Source organism: Muntiacus reevesi, chromosome 3 (assembly GCF_963930625.1).
Source record: "Muntiacus reevesi chromosome 3, mMunRee1.1, whole genome shotgun sequence".
NCBI classification, from domain to species: domain Eukaryota; kingdom Metazoa; phylum Chordata; class Mammalia; order Artiodactyla; family Cervidae; genus Muntiacus; species Muntiacus reevesi.
This window is the reverse complement of record NC_089251.1, coordinates 100750921-100775493: the sequence shown is the minus strand read 5'-3', so window position 1 is coordinate 100775493 and position 24573 is coordinate 100750921. Positions and strand designations below refer to the sequence as shown.

Genomic DNA, 24573 nt, shown 5'->3' with positions numbered 1-24573 from the left:
ACATGTTACTCTAGTAGCTCCAGCTCCATCTCTGTGAGGTTCCATCAGTTATGCTCTGTGCCATGACTTTATCTTCAGAGTACTTTTTTCTGATGGTAGAACAGTGACAGTTCTTTGTCACAAGCTTAGTAGTTTGCTTAGAGGAAGAATAGAGTTGCTTCTAGGAGCTTTGCCATAAGAACGGAGAAATTTGTTTCCTGCAAGCCTCTAGCAGACATGTTGTCAAGCATCTCCTTGTGTCTCTGAACTGAAACTCATGCACGTTCCTTGATCACTTCTGAGGGCAGAGTGTGTCACTCTCCCTGAATGTCTGTCTGCCTGTCCCTGAACTGGTCGCTGTGTTGGGGGAGTGGCACTGACTGGATAGCCCCAGACCCGTGGTTCTCACAGCATGGGTTCTGGAACAGCAGCAGCAGGATCGCTTGGGAGCTTGCTGGAAACACAGTTTCCCTGGTCCCATCCAGGAAATTGTTGGGGTCCACTCATCTGTATTTTAATCAGTCCTCCAGGTGATTCTGATGCCTGTTAAAGTTTGAGAACCTCTGACCAAGACGAATCAGGATCTAGTCCCCTCACGTGTGAGCGAGGAGGGAAAGGTGGTAGGATGGGTGTGTGGGAAGATGACCATGGTGATGACCGTGGTGACCACTGCACCTCGATGGCACTCATCCTGATCTGTGATTGGCATCTGTTTGATGTTAGGTCTGTAACATCTCTGTCCCCCACAACATTCTAAACTCTGCAGTGATGGGCACTCTGGCTGGTTTACTGCAGTAACGTTAATGCCCAGCATAGGAACTGTCTGATGTATGGTAGGTGCTCCGTGAGTTCTTGATGAGAAAATAATAAAGGGTTCGTTCCTTGTGCCTCTCAGTTGTGAATCAGTTGGTTCTGTCCCGTGTGTGCCCCTTTCAGCTGGAGGTGACAGGTGTGTGCACGCCTACCTCAGCGGGCAGCCCTGCGAGGAGCCGCAGCTGAGCATGCTGGCCTGCTTCCTGGTCTACCACGCCGTGCCGGCCCCCCAGCGCCTGCCGTCTGCCGGCCTGGAAGGTAACTGCCTCCGGGCCCTCCCTCATCCCTGTGTTACCCATGGGGGGCTCCTGCTGCGGTGTTTCCTCTGGTTAGACTTGTGCCTTCATTCATATTTGGGTGTTATTGTTGAGAATTTTATCCTGGAGAACAAAACCAAAAATCTCTAATGAAAACTACCTGAGCTTTCCATATGCATAAACCTTTATTTCCATTCAGAAGAGGACAGATTCTTCACAGGGCCCCAAATACTGGTATATACTAATAAACTAACATTCTTATTGTTCTTCTCTGTTAATTGACTTTTACTAGTTTTTTTTTATTTTCTGAGTTTTCAGTTTATATTTTTAAAAAACACGTAATATTAATTTCTAATATTATAAAACTTTGAAACGATAGCAGTCTAATTTTGTATGTATTTGAATATTTCCGTAACAGAGTTTGAAGTTTTAGCATCTGACTGTATTTCAGACTGTAGAATCAGATACAAAATCTATCCATTTAATCACTTAAAGTGTAATGACATTATTGATTTCTGGCTGTCTTGAAAACCTCAGAGAAAAAGGCACTATTTAGAGACCTCTAGTTGTGGCCACAGTGGAATTGCTTGTATTAGACAGACTCTTCCACACACAAACAGCAAGTATAAATGTGGACATCTTCATGAAGCCTACAGGAATTGGTGGCAGCCCTCCCAGCTGAACTTGACTGCGGAAGGAGAATCCCCGAGAGAAGGGAAGCGTTTGAGGAGCTCCATACTGACTCTGACATTCTCCCAAAGGCACTTGTCAACTCATTAAAGGAAGTAGAGACCCAGAAAAAAGCGGCAGTGCTGCTGGGCAGAGGAGCTGGAGGTTGAATTAATGGTTTTCCAGGCCTGGAACTTCGGGAGCAAAATCCCAGATAGGAGGGAACCATAGGAATAATAATTCAAAAACCTGGGTGCTCTATTCCCTTGAGGCGTTTATCAAACCTTCCCTGCACGTGCATAGGGTAAAACTTCAGAAAACATAGCAGAAACCAGGACGCTAGAAATGTGAGCCGCGATTTCAGCAGCAGTGTAGTGCCGAGGAAGCAAAGGGCAGTGCTCACAGTCTGCAAGGTGGAGCGGCTCTGGTAAGCCTCCCAGCCGCCCCGGTGGGGCAAAGCAGGGCCAACCGTAGACGACAGGTGGGACTGGGACAGACCAGACCTAAAACTGGTGTAGAGCAAACTGAGGAGATCTGTTTGCAGGCTCCCTCCCTGATGGGAGGAAGAGTAACCTCTACATGAGGAAGAAAACTGTAATGTTTAATTCACAGTGTCGGTGCTGAATCACAATGAAAAGACATAAGAGGAAAAGGGGTAATGTTGAAACAGACTTGAATGTGATCCAGATATTGGAATTATCAGTCTTAGATGACTCCAGTGTCTGGAGTTACTATGACTAATATTTCCAAGAAAATAGAGGAAAAGATCAACAGTTTCACCAGAAATCTGGAATCAGTAAGAACGAGTTAAAGGGAATTCTAGAGCTGAAAAATATAACTAAAATTAAGAATTCGGTATGTAGAGAATTGCCTGGCAGTCCAGTGGTTGCCCATGGCCCAGGTTCAGTCTCTGGTTGACGAACAGATTCCAAAAGCCATGCCAGCAGGGCGAAAAAAAAAAGAATTCATTATGTAGATTAGTTAGCATATTGGACATAGCAGATAAATGAACCATAAGACAGGTGTGTTGAAAATAAATAGATTGAAGCACAGAAAAATGAGTATCAAATTCAGAAAAGAGAGTAAGAGACATTTGAAGTAAGTGAAGTCAAACATGCATGTAGTTAAGATCCCACAATGAGGAGAGAGAAAATGAGATAGAAGCAATATTTGAAGAGAGAGAGGCTAAGAATTTTGAAAAATGAAGGACCCCTATTACAAGATAAGTGCAAGGAAAACCACACCTAGTTGCAGAATAGTCAAAGCTACTAAACAGAGAAAAAAGTTTTAAAGCGTAGACTTCCTTTTTCATCCAGGATGGAGTAACAGAGATCTGTACTATACCACCTGAACAAAAAGACAAAAAGGTGGGAAATCCTGGACACTGCATATGAATCAATGGCTTTTGTATCAGGCAGTGAAGAAGAGGGATCCCTAAGAGATGAGGAACAATGAGATTAGCTCTGATTGCCCCAGCTAATCGCCTTGACAGTTTCCAGACTGGGGGTGGGGGCGGGGGGGCAGGGAGAGGGAACCCAGGAAGAACCTGGAAGACTCCTAGAGCTGAGGTCATGGAGCTGAGAATGCAGGGAGCCAGAAGAGCCAGAGTTTACATGATGGAGTGCCAGAGAGGAAGGAGCGGCACACAGAGAGTGCCAGACACCTGCAGACCGTCCCCCTCCAATATTAGGAGCGTCTTTATTGCTCAGCACGTGCATGTGAAGAAATTTCCCGAGGCTGAGGGAAGAACTGTCCAGATGGATTAGAGGGCACATTCTCAGTTTATGGACTCAGAAACAGTGGAAACAGTGACAGATTTTTTTCCTTGGACTCCAAAAACCACTGCTGATGATGACTGCAGCCACAAAATTAGAAGATGCTTGCTCCTTGGAAGGAAAGCTATGACAAACCTGGATAGCATATTAAAAAGCAGACACATCACTTTGCTGACAGAGGTGCATATAGTCAAAGCTGTGGTTTTCCGAGCAGTCGTGTATGGATGTGAGAGTTGGATCATAAAGAAGTCTGAGCACTGAAGAATTGATGCTTTTGAATTGTGGTGCTGGAGAAGACTCTTGAGAGTCCCTTGGATAGCATGGAGATCAAGCCAGTCAATCCTAAAGGAAATCAACCCTGAATATTCATTGGAAGGACTGATCCTGAAGCTGAAACTCCAGTACTTTTTCCACCTGATGAAAAGAGCCAACTCAGTGGAAAAGACCCTGATGCTGGGAAAGATCGAGAGCTGGAGGACAAGGGGCTGACAGGGTGAGATGGTTGGATGTCATCACCAACTCAATGGACACAAGTTTGGGCAAACTCAGGGAGATGGTGAAGGACAGGGAAGCCTGGCCTGCTGTAGTCCATAGGGTCTCGGGGAATCAGACATAATTTAGCGACTGAACAACAGGAACAGTACCTGTTCCCACAACTTCACAATTCAAGAGACCTCACTCAGGAACATCTTGCCTCAATAATGGGAAATATTTAGCCTTAAACTAAACAGAGTTCTTATCCCACCTAAAAAATATTAAAAGCACAACACAAAAGGATTAAACTTTTTTCAAGTAATGTGGCTACATTCAGGAACAAAGCTCAAGAATACAGAAACATGAAAACATCCAGCACCCAGCAAGGTAAAATTCTTTGATGTCTGGCATACAAAGGGACAGGAAAACGACTTATAATGAAAGAGGTGAGAAATCAGTGGATGTTTGTTAGCAGACAAGGACATTGAAACAGTTATTATAACTCTGTTCCATACTTCAAAACATTAAGAGATATAGAAGATATAAAAATAATCTAATTGAACTTTTAGAGGTGAGAACTATACATCTGAGGAGAAAAATACACTGAATTGGATTGATGGCAGATTAGACATTGCAGAATAAAATAATTGTGAGTTTGAAGAGACAGCATTAGAAACTATGCAAAGTGAAATGCAAAAAGAAAAAATTTGTAAAAAAGGAACAGAGCATTAAAAATGGAGGAAGAAATTCTGGTACTTCAAGTACCCAATTTACAAGAGATTGAAGTCCCTGAAGAGAAAAATGGGGGAGAGGGACAGAAAAAATACTTGATGAAATAGCAGCTGCAAAGTTTCCAGGTTTGGTGAAAACTTGTTTCAAGAAGTTCAATGAATCCAAAGTCTGAGAAACAAAGAAAGCTAAGGTATATAATAAGCAAATTGTCCCCCCAAAAATCTTAAAAGCAGCCAGAGGAAAAGAGCATGTTACAGAGAAACAAAAATAAGAGTGCATATTTTTCATAGGAAGCATTGCCAGTGATAAGTTAATGGAGTAACGTCTATAAAGAACTCAAAAACACTATACCCAGCAAAAATATCTTTAAAAAAAAAACAAAACAAAAAAAAAACACAAGACCACAGAAGCTGAAAGAAATCATAACCAGCAGACCCACACTGCTGGAAATGTTATAGTAAGTCCTTTAGACAGAAGGAAAATAATATCAGATGGAAATATGGATCTACATGATGGAATGAAGAGCAAAAAATGGTAACTACATGGGTATATATGTAAGGTTTGTTTCTTTTAAACTACTTAAAAAAAAAAAGACAACTGACTCATAAAAATGATAACAATGTACTACAATGGTGTTTGTAAATTCTGAAAAATCATATGTATAATAATAGAACAAAGACTGGATGGGAAGAAATGGAAGTATAGCCATAAGGCTCTTACATTACCTGTGAATAGGTGTAACCTCACTTGAAGGTAATCTGCAGTAAAGATAATACTATAAATCAAAAAGCAACCACTAAAAATAAGAAAACAGAGCTAGTGAGCAACAGAGGAGCTATAGTGGAGTCATAGAAAGTACTCAGTCCAAAAGAGGAAAAGGGGGACAGAAGACAGCAAATAGAAGACAAATACCAAGGTGATGGGTTTCAACCTAGCCATAGTGATGGTCACATTAAGTCTGCATGGTCTGTTAGATTCCATAGTGCATCAGAACATTGGAGGTGTTTTCATAGCTCTTATGCATGTGTTCTCTGTCCTTGGTTTTAGTGAGGTCTTAGGAAATCTGTTGATGTTTGTTTGCTAAGTTATATCTGACTCTTTGTGACCCTTGGACTGTAGCCCACCAGGCTCCTCTTGTCCATGGGGATTTACAAGCAAGAATGCTGGAACAGGTTGCCATTTCCTTCTCCAGGGGACCTTCCTAATCCAGGGGTTGAACCCGCATCTCCTGCATTGGCAGGTAGATTCCTTCCCTCTGAGGCACCAGGGAGGCGCTGGGCATATTAATTAATTATATTTAAATATATATGTATAAAGATGGTATTGATTGTTTCACATAGAGCTATAAGTCAGCTTCAGAAGTACAGAATGGAACAAATGAAAGTTTCTTGTCAAATCATCTCCTAGAGTGCATAAGAGAAATCTGTAAGGTAAGTAGTATCTTTTAGGAGTTGTTTTCAAAGAGAAGAATACCAGCTTTAAAAGTGATTGTGTGTCTGAAGCTTCCTTGAAAGAGGGGGAATTTGTTGAGTGATATGTGACCCTTCCCTTCCATTCCATTTCTTCAGGGAGCACAAGCTTTGCAGAACTCCTCTTCAGATTTAAACAGCTGAAGATGCCAGTGCGGGCCTTGCTGAGATTGGCTCCTCTGCTGCTTGGAAACCCACAGCCAATGGTTATGTGATCATGGCTGGTGGTAAGCCTACCCTGAAGCATGACTTCTGCACAAAAAACGTGACCAAACGACAAAGCTAAAGAAACCTTTCTAAGTTTTATAATATAGCTGGGGGAAATGAGCTGCACAAACCTCAATGTATTTTAAAAATCCAAGTGTTTCAAATATCCCAGAGATTCTGTTGCTGTTGGCATTAACGTGATAGGATTTATAAAAATGAGTTGAAATTTTACTTTTATAAATAAAATGTTTTCATTTGTTTTCAAAACTCTTGATGATTAAGATTTTTCAGAGTAGAGCAGTTGGCACTGGGGTGTATAATAGTGTTTGGAATCTTTCAGCTCTGGTGATTCAGGTGAAGTGGCTTTATGCTCAGGAATGCAGTTTTTTGCAGGGGGCATTACAGAGATGTTCACTTTTTTAAAATTTATTTTTAATTGGAGGATAATTGCTTTACGATATCCTGTTGGCTTCTACCATACAACAGTGTGAATCAGCCATAAGTGTACATATGTCCCCTCCATCTTGAAGCTCCCTCCACCCTCGCCCCCCCCATCCCTCTAGGTTGTCACTGAGCACTGCGTTGAGCTTCCTGTGTTACACAGTAACTTTCCATTAGCTATCTGTTTTACATATGGTAATGTATTTTTTTAATGTATTTTCTAAAAAGCTCTGTTATTATATAATTTTACTTTTTGCAGCAACAAAGGGCTTTTAGCATTTCCTAGGGTATCACCATTGCCTAAAGAAAGTTTGTTCATCCTGTGACAGTGACATAGCATGATGGATCATCTTAAACAGGAGGAGATTTATACCCTAGTAAAGAACTGTCCAGCATGAAGCCTGCTCTAAATAGAGAAAATGCAAAATTCTCACTACAGAGACGTCTTCAGAAATTGTATTTTAAAATAAAAGATAGTTCATTTCCACCCAGGATTTAGAGAATGTACACCCATATCAAGTTTTTGGACTAGATGATAAGGAACGGTATTTGTATAAGATGTCTCCAACTTCAGGTTTCTGGACGAAGAAGAAGATGACTTTCTGTTGTCTAGATTCTGAGGTGTCTTCTGCCTCCTTAAATGGCCAGCGGGACCTTAAACTAGTCAAAGCTGCAAGGTCTGTCTTGTGATTTCACGTTTCCATGTGCTGAATTGTGAGATTCTGCAGTTAATTTTAAAAGTGAAAGCTAATGCAAATAGAAATGTTTCCACTGAGACTTTGACAAGAACCCAAATGGCGTTTGCTCCTTTCATCCCAGAAGTGTGCACAGTGGCTCTATTCAGACCTTTACTGTCTTACCCTCACGTGTGAGTCATGGGTGAAGTGGCTGATTGAGACGACAGAATGTGCTTCCTTCACATTTATTTATTTATTTATTTATTGTTCTGGAGCCTTTATTATTATTATTTTTTAAGTAACAAAAACTTTTATTTTTTGTTTTTTTTTTATATATCCATTTTTATTAGTCAAAAGATCTTAAACCAAGCTTGAGAAAACTTGGTAAAGGCAAATTTTATTTACTTTTTTAAGTTACAAAAATATGCGCATGTCAAAAAAACAGTCTAGTCCATATAAGAGTAGTTCCAGCCATTTAAAAGTTATACAGAGTTTGGAAACAGCAATTCATACACAAGTCTCAAAACATTCAAATTAATGAACAGTATACATACAACCAGTCAATTCAATTATTGCTAGTTATATGCCACTCTTACTTGAGACTGTTCTTCTTTAGGGAAAAGGCAATATTTGGGCAATCTGGCTGTTGCTACTAAAGCTGTGGTTTTAAAAAGTCAATCCAAAATTGGAATAAACTCAGTTTGAGTAGAATATGTGTAAGCTTTAGTCAGTACTACAAGGTGTGGTCTAAATTTCTGTTCCATCCCTTTCTCCTACTTAGTTCTATTTTATGAATATATCAGAAATGTGATGTGTAGTTTGCGAAAAGAGTATATGAATTGTTGATCTTCAAATTAAGTGTAACAAGAAATACTGAGTTGGAATGTGGAAACAAAGCTGGCACATCTAGTGTAAAAACATGAGAACGATGAATTCAAGAATGGAAAAATGTTTAAAGTTCAACCAAAAAACAAAGATTTCTTTCTCTTTAGATGCTGAGACATAGAATGAATCAACTGGTTTTTCTGAAGTTTATAGGCTTATGAAGATCTTCTGTTCTCTATCTTTTCCAAAAAGAAAATGTGAGCTACACAACAGGAACATGTTTTATAACAGATCTATTTGCTCAATGCCGTATGGAAGAACACCATCATGAGATTAAATAATTTAGCTTTAAGTAGTAAAGAGATCATGCAGTTGACAGTGTAAACACAGGGAACAAATCACTCACTTTGGGGGTGGGTAGTATGTAGCAGACTTTTGGTCTGAAGTTCACATGGAAGACTTAGAAGTTAAGGGTCCCAAAGAGAGAGCCATGGCTTTGTTTCCAACTTTTCTGTCAGACCCTGCTGCAGGGTCAGGCTTATTGCTGACATTTTTCCCCAACAAGTTCTTAAATAAATTGAAACATATACTGGTGATAAGCATGAGGTGAACTAGAAAAACACTTAAAAATAATTCTTAGAACAAAAGTGACAGTCATGACCTTTTCGTAAAGATACTTATTACCTTAATGACTTAAATCCTAAAATTAGGCTACATTTTTAGGAGGTAGAAAATAAATACCCAAAGGTACCACTTGGCCATCCTTTCTTACTTGTGGCCAACCTCGGATCTATACATTTCTCACTCCTCATTCTCCCGCTAAAACTATTAGTCCTACTACCATTTACTATCTAAAGTTGCAGACCTGGAGCTTCCAAGAAAAAGCTTTTAAAGAAGTCTTGCTTTTAAGCCACTGAGTGTATCCAACACTCGGGTATCAATTGAGAACATTTAACATCTCTCAAGTAGATTAATTCACTTCCTAAGAAAACATGCCAACATGAAAAAAGTTACTTAACATAAAAAGACTAATGAACATCTCTACATGTGATTCTAGTATGTCAGAGTAGTTATGTAAACCTAAACTAGTAATGTGTTCATTGAATTGCTTTGAAAAAGCCTTATATATAAACTGTATTACCAGTGTTAAACAAAAAAGATACACTTTATACTACAAAATTAATCTAATAACAACAACAATAAACACTCCACTTCCTCCCAGAAAGTTACATTGTGCTGATATCCCATAGATAGTACTATAAAAAGATTTCCTTTTTGTGATATGCTGGGCTCACAGTGAGTATGCTAATACAGAGCTTATGGATATGTTACTGTAAGAATGTCATTAGTGAAACATGTATAAGGCATGTAGGAAACTAGCATTAAAGCTCTTAAGGGCAATGATTCAAATTGGCAGCTGCTAGAAAAGGTGCTGCTAGGAATAAAAAATTATTAAAGAAATTTAGTTTCAGCATATTCTAGTTTTTAGTGCTTCCAAAATGAAATGAATTAATAACTCACATAAATTTCTGTTGCTGGAACTAATGGACCAAAAAAGAATGGATTTTTGCCCCCTTTAAATAGTGGCCCAATCCTGAAAACGGAAGCAGTCACTTGCAATCTTCCACACGGTATTGTTAGCAGTAGTCTGCGCAGTCAGCAGGAAGTTCTGGTTGAAGTAGTGTTGCTTGTTGCCGTCAAACTTCACAGTTCCACTGGTCACAACAAGAACTGTGGTCTGGGCCTGAGTAGCTTGCTCATGAACTGGCAGGCAATCTAACATATTGACCTGGAATTCACTGGAAGGCAACATGTCAAAAAAATTGGCTAGGGCTTCCAGCCCTGTAACATTTCCATTCCATATTAAAGTGGCCTTCTCCAGATACAGCCTGGTTAGTACCCGTCTTCTTTTGTCCATTGTCTCATAGTAAATATTGACAAATTCCTCAGCAGCTCTGCAGGCCTGATCTACGTAAGTTTTAAATTCCACAGCCATGGCCATCGGGGAGTCCGAATTGCCCTTTTCCTGCAGTGGCGGCGTCACTACGTCCTCTCGTCCCTGGTTCCCTCGCCACGAATAGCTGGTGTGTGGCTCCTCAGAAAAATCATTTCTTCTTTGGTGTTGTTCTCTGTCTCCCTGAGACCACTCATTTCTGAATTTTCTCATACTTCAATCTGCCTTTTTCCTGTCTCTCCTCCCTTCGGTCTGTCTCTAACTGAAGCAACGGCTCCTCCCCGTACCCTATGACCTCTGCATCAGTTCTCCGTGTACCCTATAACTTCTGTGCCCCTCTTATCCTTCCTTCACATTTAAAAGAGTTTTTCTTCTAATTAAAAATAAAATTTAAAAGAGGTAAATTATGAAAATCCCATTTGAGCCGGGACCTAAAGAAGTCAGTACTGGGCAGCTATTGGTGTCTTCACTCTCAATCGTTTGCAACTTGTAAGCTTTTCTCTGATTGAAGAATGACTTGAGTTACTTACGAATTGTCATGTAGAAGGAGAACGGTCATTAGAATGTTGTCAGCAGAAGCAATGATCAGGGTTTATCAGGGATTCAGCAGGCTGGAAGGTTGCAGTCTAGAAACAGCGTTATCTTTATATTTCAGGCCTCCTGAGGAGACAGAGGATGTTCTGAACAGTTGACTCCTGAGTAAGCATGCTTGAATCATCGGAGAAGTCAGTGCCAGCTGTTCATGGGCTCTTCAAAAATCTTAAGAGTATAACTCACCATCCAGGACATTTTAGCCTCCTCATAGCCGTGGAGGAGGAAGAGCTGGAGAAAAATGCTTCCGGTTCCGAGTGGGCCCAGAAGTGGCCCCTGTCACTTCCTGCTACTGCATGTTGGCAGGAAATAAATTCCTCCACCTCACTAACTGCTCTCTCACAAATGGGAGATCCAGACCCTAGTGCGTCTTGGTGATGTCTGTCATTATTATGTGGTTCCTCACTCGCTGCTAGTTCCCTCCGTCCGTCTTAGTTCCCTCCGACCGTCTCTGCTCACAGAGGTGGAAATGTGTGGCATTGCCTCCATAGATGGATGTAATTAAAGAAACAGTACATTAATACTGTTTCCCTGCTGGATGCTGACATCTGTGCTCCTACCTCGAACATCTTACAAAGCAGTGAAGGCATGAACTTGTGGGCAGCTCTGAGGCATGGTCACCAGGCCTGAGCAGGAACACCAGTGGTGGAAGCCTCACAGAGCTTCTGAGCACTGCTCAATCTTCCTTGAGTAAGGCCAGTTCTCACCCTTTGCCTGGAAACCACCCAACTTCACAGCTTCCTGAGAGGGGCATGTCCCAGCTTAGGGGACGTCCTGACATCCTAGAAGAGGGCGGGACTTGCATCTCTCAGCCTGGTGGTGGTGTGAGGCTGGTGAACCAGCTGGGCAGACGGAGCCCCTGGGAGTGGGAGCCGAGATCGGGGCTGGAAACCAAAGCCATGGAGCTGAGACAGGAATTGTTAGAGAAAGGGACGTGTTAGGACTCCAAGTTACGCATGTGCCAAACCCATCCTGAGTGGGGCAGCCAGGAGGCATCACTGGGAACTGGGTGAGACTGAAGGCCGTGGGCCAGTCTGAGACCAAACCAGAAGATGTTACATCCTTCATGAGGTTTGGGGGCCTCTTCTGGGTTCCCCTTCCTCATCCTGACCAAATTTTGTGGGCAAAGCCTCCCTGTATGATGATCTCTCCAGCTCAGCAGTGGAGGGGGGACAGAATCAGTTGCCCTGTGCCTGCTGCGTCTGCAGTTGTGAACCAGCAGTGGAAGGGAGCAGAAGCAAGGTGGGAAGAGAGCCTTCTAAGAGGGCTTTCCCAGGCTGGGGCCGGGGGGAGGGATGTCAACACTTCCTGCACCACGCAGACACTTGCGCTGGTTCCCACAGCTCCCAGGTGACTGTCCCTTCCTGCTTCCAAGACCAGGCCCCCCCTACTCTGAAATACAATGGCTGCTTCTCTGCAGTCACGAGCTTCAGAAAAGTGTTCTTTGGTAAAAGCCTCTCAGACCACATCCGTGGCTTTGGCCCGTGGACGAGGAAGACCTGCCTGCTCGCCGTCCTCTCGCTCTGCTGCGTCTTCAGTTGGTGTGCAGTGTGGTGTGCTTGCAGAGTGTGGGCTGCTCAGAGGGCCGGACCTGGAGGCTCCAGATGAGGGGAGCCCATCGGTCAGGCATCTACACCACACACTCGCTTGGGTGACCCCTGGTCCTGCCTCTTGTTCCACAGCTGAGACCCGAGGGTCAGGGCAGGAGGTGGCCGGCCCGGGGCCACACGACTCCCAGTCACTGCCTGGACAAGCCTGGGCACCCGGGCCACGCTCTTCATACAGAGAACTTGGTCCAGTGGACACTCAGGAAGAGGCTGGTGAAGTGTGAGTTAACTTGGCCATTGTACCAGGCAGAGTTTATGAACACCTTAAAAAGCAGACAGATGACTCTTACTCTCTCCGCACATCTTTGGAGAAACAAAGGCCTTTGTGTGTATTTTCTTGGAATTAGATTTGTTGGATTAGTCTGTGTGCTGCTTTCTTAATCATACAACAGCCATCTTCAACTGTTTCTCTTTTAGCTAAAAATATTTCTTCCATGGTGCATTAGAACATGAAATAGGAAGGTTAGGAAAAGCATTTTATACTAAGTTCAATAAAAGCCCTGAAAATCTGTGAGTGAGCTCCTAATTCCCCCTGCTCTCCCTCCAGTGGTCAGGTGTGGTCGCCATCTCATCTCTGCAGTCAGTGGCGCCGTCTCACTTAAGTGTAGGTGCCGGGCTCTGTGGACCGTGCACACTCAGAACCCAGACATGCTGGGATCCTGCCCTGGCAAGTCATGTTCCTGGGGGACTTGTCGCAGGGACAGTGGCTGGAAGCTACTTAAGGCCACTCGTGTTTCTTTCATTTGTGTTTATTTGTGTGCATATCTTTCACTTATCAGGAATGTTTTCATTCTGCTTACTGTAGCATTTCAGAGGTTAAGCAGGTATTTTTGGGTAAATGTGTAGAGCTCTGGAGTTGAAGGAAGAATCCTGAGCAGATCCATCCTCGTTAGCAGCCGTGAGGTCTAGGTGAAAGAGCACCAGCCCTCGGGGTGAAATCTGCAGACCCCCAGGGGAGGGCTGCGTGTGCTGTGTGTCCCTTCCCTCCAGACTCCAGCCTGTGGGTCCCCCCCGTGCCCTGTGCAGTGCCTGGATGTCAGCTGGGCATCTTCACCCCCTCCTCCTCGCTCCTCAGCCTCCACCCACATTTCCCACAGGGGCCAGCTAAGAAGAGTGCGCTTGGAGGTGCCGAGCGCGGCCTGCAGGAGGGAGGGGAGGCGAAGCTGCTGCAGGTGGACACGAGGGTGGAGGGTGCAGGGCATTAATGCCAGCTCTGCATGGCACCCTGCCCTGGGGCTTCTGCTTCCTCTGCCCCAGAAACCCCTCCATCTGCTTCCCTTTATCAGCACCCTTTCTGCTTGGGCTCCTGAGCAAACCCTGTGATGCTATGTGGGATGTAATGACCCAGGTGCAAACACAGCCTGTCCAGAGTGCCTACCACTTGGCTCCCCTGGGCTTTGCCCCCCTGCCCGTTGGCAGTCTCCCCTGAGTTCCCAGTGCTGTTCACTTGCCGTTGCCATGATCAGGCCCAGCTCTTCTCTGAAGCCCAAAAGTTTGTTTGTGATCCTGTCCTCCCTATACCAGCTCTGGTGATGGCACCATTCTGCACTGCAGCAGCAGTAACCTCCAGGAGGCCTTGGGTTCCCTCCCATGGGCCACGGGGACCTTTTAGCTGAGCTCCTGGAGTGTTTTGGGGTTGGCCCCATTTGAATCTGGCTTCCCAGGACTGAATTCACAGGAGGGTGGGTGGGGACATGGCGTGGCCTGTTGTCCAGTCCTGTCGATTCTGGGTTTGCCCCTCAGTGGCCACCCTTGGGAGAGAACCGCCCCTTAGCCCAGTTGCTTCCACCTTGGTCTTCCAGGGAAGCACTGACTGGGTGTCACAGGCTGGAAGTACTGTGGTCCTTTGCTTCTGGAAGGTTCGAAGACGCGAAGAAAATGCTAAACCTTCCTGAAATAGCATTGAACAACAATTGTATTGCTTCCTGAAAGGAGTTGGCTTTCTAGAAGACCAACTGTTCTAACACTTGACTGTGAGGTTCCTGGGAACCTTAGCAGAAATTTCTTGGCAAAATTAGATATTTTCATGGGAAAGAAAGATGAAGAGCTGACAGTTTCTGTCCGGCAGTTACCCAGTAATGCTGTGTAGCAGCTGCTCAGTAATGAAACTTTGTACCTAAAGGGGCTACACATAGAGAAAGTGAGAGTTGCTCAGTCATGTTCGGCTCTGCAGCCCCATGGACTGTAGCCCGCCAGGCTCCTCGTCCATAGGGTTTCCCTGGCAAGAATACTTCGGTGGGCTGCCATTTCCTTCTCCAGGGGAATCTTCCCGACCCAGGTACTGAGCCCCTGTCTCCTGCGTTGGCAGAAGGGCTCTTCACTGCGGAGCCCCCTTCTGTTCCCGCTCTGTCTCAGCCTTGGATCCACCGCCCGTGTGCTCCGTATCTGCCCTCCATCCTTCAGCTGGAGTGTCCCGTCTTGTCGGGTAAGGCCGCTCTCCTGCAGGTGGCTTCGGGTGTCCTCGCTTGTCCTCCTCTTTGCCCCTGTGTTTCTCTCCTGCCACCTCCACCTCTTTTCCTCATCACCTGCTGGTTTCTTTGGGCTCTTCGGGTTCTTCCTGGCGGTGCAGGCCTCCTGCTGCACTCTGTGGCCCTTCCTCTGCCCGCCCTCGGTCTCCGTGGAGGCGCCTGCTCCGGTCTCGGCTCCCTTGGGGGCCCCTCCGTGTTACTGCGCGGCCCTTCCAGGGCCCTCGGGCTCAGGACCTTGTTGGCCGACACCCGCTGGGAGGCCAGGGGCCATCGCATCACTGGCTGGTTCGGCCCCGCAGGTTCGGTTCACAGTGCTCCATAGGCCTGCGGAGAGCTGGAGGCCCATCCAGTGCTTTCTGTCTGTCTGAGGCTGCCCGGGGCCTGGGGAGGAGGCCGCCCCGGGGGGAAGGAGAGAGAGAGAGTGGGGTCAGGGTGGGTGGCAGGCCCCCTAGTGAGGAGTCTGTCAGGACCGCAGCTCCAAGTGCGCAGACGGCCTCTGGGAGAATCAGCGTCACCCTCGTCGTTTTTATGATGGCCAGATCCAAGAGGGGCCCCGGTGACTGCTGTTCTTTTTTTTATTATTGTGGTAAAAATGCTGTTTTCTTTGGAATTTGAGACTCCTGATACGTACGGTAGGAGTATGGGTCCTGACATATTCTTGGTTGTCAGATAAAACACTGAGGCTGAATAGGACTTGATACCAAACTCGATTTATCTCAGAACACACCCACCCTGCTCTCGTCTCTCCTTTTCTTTCTCCTGGGATCAGAGTGTGCCCCGTCCTGCCCTGCAGTGAGACAGAGGGGTTCAGCTCACACGATTGTTCCAGCCCAGGCGGAGGGTTCCTCATGCCTCTCATGGAAGGTCTCCCTTCACTTAAAGTAAATCCACACATAAAAACGAAATTGAAGGCAAAGGGAGCAAATACTGAAGAGTGTGATGCTTGTCAGGTGCGGAGACTCAGCACCTGCCCTCTGTCAGCTCCACATGTGTGCTGCTTTATGTTCCCGTGAGCTTATTTGTTCAGAGACCAGAGAGCTCGAGGAGCTCCTTCCATCCTTGTGAGGCTAGACCCTGCCACATCCTTCAGGGACCCAGCCCAGGGAGCAAAGCACACAGAACTTTCGATGACATGCTGGAATTAACCTTTCTCTCTTTTTTTTTTCCCCCCAAGAGCCACCAGGGTAATAGCTCCTTTCCAGAAAGGATGACCTCAGTGTTTTTCATGTATTTATATTTAAAAATTTCAACTCAGATCAAAACCCTGCAGAGGTTTTCATGACTTAGATCAGCATTTTCAAGAGTTTTCCTAAAAAAAAGAAAAAAAGACTGATATGCAAATTGGGACCTTGTACAGCATAGTTGATGATTCTGTGATGGAATCCGTTGGGAGGATTTTAATATAAACACAGTAATTACTTTCTGTACCCTGGGAGTTCTCAGCGCGCTTCCTAGGCTAATCATGCATCCAGGGACGCAGTGGCACTTCCTCCCTGTGCCCCCCAGCCCGGGAGGGGACTGCAAGGGCGTAGGGGGGCGGCGTTGTCCCACCAGGAAGCCTGGTACTCACTTGGACCAGCTGCACTCCCCACTCCATTTCCGTGGGAACCTAGGGGGTGCACTGGCGCACCCGACTCCAGACCCAGTGATGTGGGTTCTGAGCCTGGATCTAAAAGGGAAGCACAGCAGGGTAAGCCCCCCGAAGAAGGGCCCAGTACCCCCCCCCACCTCTGGGGTGTGACCCCCAGCCCCCATCCCAGACAGACCTCCTCGCACAACTCGGGGGTGACCCAGGCTCGGTGCCCCATTGCATGGAAGAATTCCACCTTCAACTTGAGGAACTCCTTGTAGAGGTCTGGCCAGTGCTCCCTGCCCAGCAGGAACTGGAAGATGCTCCGCTTGGACATGAGGTTGTCTTCCTCCATGTCAGAGGCGATGTAGCTACCACCAGGAAAGAAGGCAGGCTGGACTGGCCCCGCGAGGACCCCCAGCCTCAGGGCAAGGGGGGCAGTGGGGAGGCTGCCGAGGTCACCCTGCAGGAGCCAGTGTCCAGAAGAGAGTACCCAGGCCTAGGGTCCAGGGGAGCCCCGTCGGCTGGGGCACCTGGATGCAGACAGCACTCAGCACTAAGCCTGTCTGGCCCAGGGCACGGCTCTGCCTGCCGTCATTCCCCCGGGGCGTTCCACCTTGGGTCAGTCTTCGGGCAGCGCGCGGCGTCTCCTGGCTACATTCCTTACCCCAGAATCTGACTGGTTGCCTTCCCCTCCTCTGACCCTGTGACCCCTTGAAGGCCTTGAACCACCACTGGGGACCCTCGGGCAGTGCTCACAGGGCCAGGAAGAAGTGGATCCTGTTGTAGAGGTGACCGGGCAACCCCACACGGCCGAAGTACTCCACCACCATGGACAGCAGGTACTGCATGGAGACAGAGAGCGGTGGGGTTGGGGGCGGCCAGGGCTGGATGGCAGGGGGAGCTTTCTGAATGGGCCGTGTGCCCCACCCGCATCCAGGGGGGAGAGCTTCCCAGGGTGGGCCTTGCTGAGGGTCTCCTGGCCCTTTGACACATGGAGACGAGGCCACAAGGGGAGGCCAGGGAGGAGATGCTCAGTGCCGGTGCAGGGCACTGCGTTTGTCCTGCCTTCCTTGCTGGCACCGAGGCGGGTCTCTCCAGGGCTTCTGCCCAGGCTGACGCCTTGTCCTCTGTCCCTGCCCCCATGGGGTGGTGACCCTGCATCCCTCCTCATGTTAGTGCTGTGAGTACCTTGTCAGACACCTTCAGGAACATGTCAGCTTCCAAGAAGCTCTGGATAACGGGATCCTCTGCAAAGGCAGGGAGATCTCGTGAGGGCCTGGGAGCACCGAGTCTGGGGCTGTGGGATTTCAGCTCACAGGGAGGAGGAGGACAGGAAACCTCTCCCCTTTCCTCTATTTCAGGGAGTGCAGGCAACTCTCTTCCCTACTGGGAGGCTCAGAGCTTTAACAAGAGTGACAAAGCTGTTTTTTCCATTGGCACAGGAAGAGTGGGTTTCAGCCTCAGAGTTTGCTGTTGTTCTTTAATCTTCAACACATGGGAATTGATAAGTGTGCTTCACGAAGAGATACGAACCTGGTTCTCAAAGTTTTAGCATAGTATTCCTGGAGTCAAAGCTTGGATATGGCCTTGGGCCTCTGGGCACCACATTCCTTGTCACTTCATCACACTGTGCAAGTCTGTCCTGCCCCATCTGATAGCCAAGCACCCTGTGTGGGTGGTGGGGCGTTGATACCCACCCCAACCTGGGGTGGGGGGTGCTGGGCATACTGCCCTCTTTCTCCTGGGTTCTGCCACTTCCTGCAGATAATAACCTGACCTCACCTGCCCCCAGCAGGCTCATGGGGGGGCTACAGTTGTTGTCCCTTGGAGGTCACCATTTTCCAGTGGTGACCTGAGAATATCAGATCCTCCTTGTTCTTCCCTCCTTACCCTGGACAATGACATTTGCGCAGATGGGATAATGGAGGGATGATGGATCATTTTGCCCTCCCTGACACAGGGAGCAGCTGAAAGCCTGGCTCCCAGCTCTGTGATGATGAAAATGGTCTAGATCTTTCTATCCAGCGTGATGGCTGTTAGGACTTCCCTGGTGGTGTAGCGGATAGGAATCTGCTTGCCGATGCAGGGGACATGAGTCTGACCCCTGGTCTAGGAGGGCAGATTCCACATGCCGTGAGGCAACTAAGCCCATGTGCTGCAACTACTGAAGCCTGGGCACCGGGCCTGTGCTCTGCAACAAGAGAAGCCCCCGCAGTGAGAAGCCTGCTCACAGAAACTGCAAAAAGCCTGAATGCAGCAGTGAACACCCAGTGAAGCAAAAAAAAAAAAAAAAAGGTAGTGTTAGCCATATGTGGCTACTGAGCATATGAAATGCTGCTGGTGAGAACCAGGAACTGAGTTTCAGAAGTTTAAATTAAATATTCAGTGTTAAACTTGAATAACTGCATGCAGCTAGTGGACAGTGTCTTTTCTGTCTCATCCCCGAGCTACCACACTAGGGCCTGCCTCAGGTCGTGACGTCACCTCTGCAGCCCTTCCCTGAGTATCTGTGTTGCAAAGCTCCTACTCTTGTCCACAGCCCACCTCTAGGTGCCATTGTGCTGTGTGTTTAAGTCCCTTCAGTTCTGTCCAACTCTTTGCAACACTATGGACTAGCCCGCCAGGCTCCTCTGTCCATGAGATTCTCCAGGCAAGAGTACTGGAGTGGGTTGCCATGCCCTCCTCCAGGGGATCTTCCCAGCCCAGGGTTTGAACCTGAGTCTCTTATGCCTCCTGCATTGGCAGACAGGTTCTTTACCACTAGTGCCCTGGGAAGCCCCTAGGTGTCATTGATGTTGTTGATCTTTTCTGAGTCAACTCTTCGCGTCAGGTGGCCAAAGTACTGGAGCTTCAGCATCAGTCCTGCCAATGAATATTCAGGTGTTATTACCTTTCCAGAATTTTCCTTCTCTGCATTTGTCACTGGCAAATTACTTACTTTTGTAATTATTCTGGGCCTTCTCCCACTTTGACCATCAAGACAGCAAAATCTAGTTGGTCCTTTCATCACTGATCTCTGAAACCTTAACTGGATGGAATAAATATGGGCAGGGAATTTCCCCCTTGATTTGTCCTAAAATGTCTTGATCATTGAACATAGCCATGAGTCTCTTTTTCCCTTCTCCCTCCAAGAACTTGTCTCAGAGGAAAACCCATCAACACCAGAGCAGAACCAGAACATGAAATCCTGGTGATCTGTCTCTGCACCACTGGGACACCTCACAGCTCCAAGCCCCAGGGGGGCCTCGGCCACGATCCCTGAGCCCCTGGCATCCTTGGTGTGGAAGAGACCTGACCCTCCACTGGCTCAGAACACACACCCAGAAGTCGGTAGAAGGCTTCTTGGTCTTCTGGACGATAGCTCGGTCTTCTCCTCTTGTTCATCCTGAGTTTTGTTCCCTCGATGTGATTGACAGTCCATATGTTCCTCCTCTGCTTCCTCTTACTCCAGGACTTCAACTCGGAGACAGCGTCTGAGGAGCTGGGGTGGGAGGCCAGGGAGCTGCTCTTGTGGGCTGCTGCAGGAACAAGACTGTGTGAGTGAGGACCTGACCCACCTGGGAGGTCCTGAATCCGTCCTTTTAGCTCACCCTGAAGACTGGATCCTGCCACCCAAGATCCGCCATGAGGGCAGGATGACAGGGGTTACTCAGCAGTGACTGATGCCTCGTGCGGGGCTAGGGAAGCCAAGGACACATACCTGCCTTGACACCCGTTGGTTTCTTCCTCTTGCGGCCTCTCATCTTCCTGGTTCTCTGCTCAGGACCAGCCTCCAGAGGGGCAGGACTGGAGGCCAGAGGGCTCCCGTTCCGGGCAGCTGCTGGAGAGAGGAAGGACCCTGTGTGCTCAGGGTGGGGGACCCGCCTGGGAAATACTTGGCTCTTTCCTTTTTCTTTGCTCACCTTGAGGTCTTTGCATGTGGTATCTGCAGAATAAGAGCTACCGTCACCCGCTTTGCACTTGTCTGTGAAGGAGGGTGCGTGCGTGCGTGCTTGGTTGTTTCAGTTGGGTTCGACTCTTTGTGATCCCATGAGCTGTAGCCTGCTGGGCTTCTCTGACCATGGGATTCTCCAGGCAAGAATACTGGAGTGGGTTGCCTTGCCCTCCTCCAGGGGATCTTCCCGACTCAGGGATCGAACCCACATCTCCTGTGTCTCCTGCATTGCTAGTGAATTCTGTACCCACTAAACCACCTCAGAAGCCTCATAAAGGAGGGTAGGAATTGAGTAAATAATCACCTTTCTTGGCCAGGGAAATCCTGCACTCCTGGGCCTCTTTCTGCTTGGGGGACACCTCTATGGAGATAAACGTGAAATTATCTGGTTATTGATGTCTTTAATAACTACAAAAGTGAACAAGAGAGTGGCCTCCTGTCTCCCCACCCTGGACACCCTTTCCCCCACCTGACAGACCCACACTGGAGAGTTCAGGGAAGAATTGATGCTGGAGCCATGGCGATCTGTCATCTTCATTCAGAGACAGGGGTTAGAGGGGGGCGAATGAGCACACACACCTGCCTTCCCTTCCATGCGCACGCTTTTCTTTGCTGAGTCCTGTTGGCTTGGGACGGACTCCGAGGCGGCAGTGAGGAGTTCAGAGGGGCCCTGTCTTTTCTGGGCACCAAAAAAAAAAAAAAAAAAAAGGAAAGAAATCAACTTGACTTTGACCAGGCCACTTCTTTCTGCTTAACCTGCTTATTGTGAGACCAAATAATATTTAAAATAGCAATAACTGTAGCTAACATTTATTGACTGCTTAGTAAACCAGATTTTTTTAGTGATTGGGAATTACCTCATTCAGTACTTATAATGAGGCATGAGGTAAACTGTATAACTCGCCTATTTGCAGGTGAGGAAGCAATGATGTAATTTGTCTCAGGTTTGCTCCTTGACCGTGGCTAGAGCTCTTTGGACTTGGGATTAGAACTTGTATCTAGGACTTCCCTGATGGTCCATTGACTAAGACTCCACGCTCCCAATGTAGGGGCCTTGAGTTCTATCTTGTCAGGGAACTAGATCCCAACTAAGACCCAGTACAGCCAAATAAATAAATGAATAAATACTAAAAAAAACCTCGTGTCTGACCAGTGTTCAAGGGAAGAATGGCTTGTGGCAGCCACCACTGAAGCCTCAGTCGCATTTCCATTAGGGTTGAACTGGGCCAGCTTACCTGCTTATGTTATCAGCTCTGCCTGTGTGTGCTTGCTCAGTTGTGTTTAATTCTTTGCAAACCCATGGGCTTTAGCCCGCCAGGCTCCTCTGTCCTTGGAGTTTTCCAGACAAGAATACTGGAGTGGGTTGCCATTTCCTTTTCCAGGGGATCTTCTGGACCCAGGGATCAAATCCCCACCTCTGGTATCTCCTGCATTGGCCACCTGGGAAGCCCTGTGAACCACTGTAAAACCATGGGCAATCAAGCCTGGCGAAAGTCTGCGCAAAGTGGCCCAGGCCCGTCTGAAGCAGCCCTGGAAGCTGACTGAGCAGCTCGCTCCAGAAGTCCAGTGCTGCCTGGCCTCTGAGGGTCGAGTCCGCCTGAGTGGTGTCTGCATGTGCCCACGGTTCTCAAGGGCGAGTTCTCATAGAAAGCGCTTTACTCTCTCTCCCCCTTCTCCCAGACTCATTTTGTTCTCCTCTTACCCACATCCCGTCTGGTTCTCTTTTCCCCCAAAACGTGAGACCTCTTTGTATTTCTACTGCATCCCAGTCACTCATCTGGAAATTCACAGGTGACCCCGTCCATATCCCCTGTGACAGTTTGGAAGGACATAGTTCAGGACCCAAGATTCACCTTAGTACAGAAAAGAGTGATGCCCACCCTGAGGGGACACCACAAGGCTCCCTCAAGACCTAGGCTCCCACCCTTACTCAACATGCAGACTTACCGCAGCGGGAGAAGACCGTGGACTGTAGCCAAGTGTTCGGGATCCCATGGCTTCCAAGATTCCGGAACCCTTGTCATGAGTTCATGATGATGTCACACCATTCCACCAGGAAGTGCTCTTGGGTTTATAAAAGACTCTCAAGGAAAAGACTGTGGGCCTCAAGGAGGAGGGAGTTAGTGTCCCGGGCTGAACACTGGGATCACTTTCTCTTGCCCCAGTAATACCTCTGAAACTCAGCTTGTGTTTTATCTAACCAATTCATGTTTCTAAATGAAAGCGGTACATCCACATATCACACATCCACTTTTTATCACAAAAAGTGATAAAAAAAAATTGATGAATATCCATAATAAAGTTGTTTAAGTCATTTATTTTTTATCCCTTTCTTGTGTTTACTACATTTCTTGATTTGTGTTTAGCTATGATCATATATATTAAGATTTTTAAAATTTGACTTTTTAATTTATAATTGTAGATTCACATGCAGTTGTAAGAACTGATACAGACAGACACTATGCACACTTTTTACCAAATTTCCTTCAGTGGTACAGACTTGTACGTCTATAGCACAGCATCCCGACAGGAGATCGACATTGCCGCTTGGGTTCAGCTGCGGGCCACAGGCTTAGTTGCCCTGAGGTATGTGGGATATTACTTCCCGGACCAGGAATGGAGCCCATGTTCCCTGCATTGGCAGGTGGATTCTTAACCAATGAATCACCAGGGAACTCCCATGTAATTTTTAGTTTCAAATATATATAAATGGAAACTGTATAATCTGATCTATTTTTTTTACTTTGCATAATTCTCTTGAGAACTATTAAATGAATTGCATAAATCAATAGTTTATTCCTTTTTATCGCTTAGTAGTAATCCATGGTTGTATGGTAAAGTGCATATGTAGTTTTTTAAGAATCTGCCATACTCTTCTAGGATAGAAGAGTATGTCATTATACATCCCCAATGCGCTCAGTCGTGTCTGACTCTTTGCGATACTATAGACTGTAGCCTGCCAGGCTCCTCTGTCCATGGAATTCTCCAGGCAAGAATACTGGAGTGGGTTGCTGTGCCCTCCTCCAGATGATCTTCCTGACCCGGGGATCAATCCGGCATCTCCTGAGTCTTCTGCATTGCAGGCGAATTCTTTACCACTGAGCCAGCAGGGAAACCCATGTACATCCCCACTAGGAGTGAATGAATAATCCACTTTCTCCACATCATTGTCAGCATTTGGGGTATCACTTTTTATTTTAACCGTATCTCATTGTGGAATTAATGGCACTTCCATAATGATATCGAACATCTTTTTAATGTGTTTATTTGCCATCTGTATATCTTCTTTGGAGAAATGTCTGTTCATGTTTTTTTCTACTTGAATTACTTTTTTACTGTTGAGTTTTGAGAGTTTTTTATGATATATAGCCCAGATACAGGTCCTTTGTAAGATATGTGATCTGCAAATATTTTCTCCCAATCTGTAGGTTACCTTTTCATCCTCTTTTTTTTAAACCACTTTTTCTTCTGGTTTTACTGAAATATAACTGACATGCAACACTGTGTAGGTTTAAGGTATACAAGTTTTATTGATATATGCTACACAGCATAAATTTCACTCATTTAAAACATACAGTTCAGTGAATGTTACTGTATTTCCACAGAGTTGAACAACCATCACCACAGTCTAATTTTGGAACACATCTATCCTCCCAAAATATCCCTCCTGCTCATTTGCACTCACTCCCCATTCTCACCTCCAGCTTTAGATAGCCACTCATCTTCTGTGTCTGTTTTGTTTACTGGGGATTGGTAGAGGAATCAATTTAAAAAGAGTAGTTCACGGCTAAAAGCCATTTGAAACTTAGTCATCTTAAGCACTTTATTGATAAATGAGAAAACAGTGGCCCTGCGCGCACCAGGGTCTGGCCCAGGACCACACACAAACACACGTGGCAGAGGCTAGGTCCCTTGGAAACGTTCTTTCCACTGGGAACCTGGGTGCCAAACTTCGTGGTGAAGTGACCATAGGTTCTGCCATGGCTCCCTCTGGTTGGTGGCCCATGATAAGTGCCCTCCCCAGAGTTGAGGGAGACAGAGGGTGGGAGGGTGAGGAGAGGGTGGCATCTTCTCTTCTCCCTGCAGACACTCTTTCTGACTCTGGTTGAGTCTGTGGTCTCCACCTCT

At 46.6% G+C, this 24573-nt stretch overlaps 3 protein-coding genes across 8 annotated transcripts in view; 1 reads left to right on the top strand and 2 right to left on the bottom strand.

Annotated features, from left to right (window-relative positions):
- The window catches only part of ANAPC1 (anaphase promoting complex subunit 1), a 108830-nt gene extending 95855 nt beyond the window's left edge, over nucleotides 1–12975 (top strand). For 5 of the 6 annotated variants that reach the window (XM_065929837.1, XM_065929840.1, XM_065929839.1 and 2 more), the window contains exons 47-48: nucleotides 916–1050; nucleotides 6268–6642. In XM_065929837.1, the coding sequence (XP_065785909.1) occupies nucleotides 916–1050; nucleotides 6268–6383 (251 nt within the window). In that variant the 3' untranslated portion in view covers nucleotides 6384–6642. Of the gene's footprint in view, nucleotides 1–915; nucleotides 1051–6267; nucleotides 6643–10927 lie in introns of those variants that run through there. The other variant, XM_065929838.1, reaches the window with a different exon arrangement.
- Nucleotides 9524–10919, bottom strand: LOC136164619 (NTF2-related export protein 2-like). The gene has a single exon (XM_065929842.1). It carries the CDS (start codon nucleotides 10483–10485, stop codon nucleotides 9895–9897), a length of 591 nt encoding a protein of 196 aa, XP_065785914.1. The 5' UTR covers nucleotides 10486–10919; the 3' UTR covers nucleotides 9524–9894.
- A 3572-nt stretch (nucleotides 12976–16547) lies between the features above and the next one.
- LOC136164056 (putative speedy protein E7) lies at nucleotides 16548–20429 on the bottom strand. The gene is made up of 7 exons (XM_065928875.1): nucleotides 20414–20429; nucleotides 20212–20328; nucleotides 19832–20029; nucleotides 17700–17758; nucleotides 17268–17353; nucleotides 16705–16879; nucleotides 16548–16607 (listed from the first exon to the last, which is right to left on the bottom strand). The coding sequence occupies exons 1-7, from the start codon at nucleotides 20427–20429 to the stop codon at nucleotides 16548–16550; spliced, it is 711 nt and encodes a 236-aa protein (XP_065784947.1).
- Between the last annotated feature and the right edge of the window lie 4144 nt (nucleotides 20430–24573).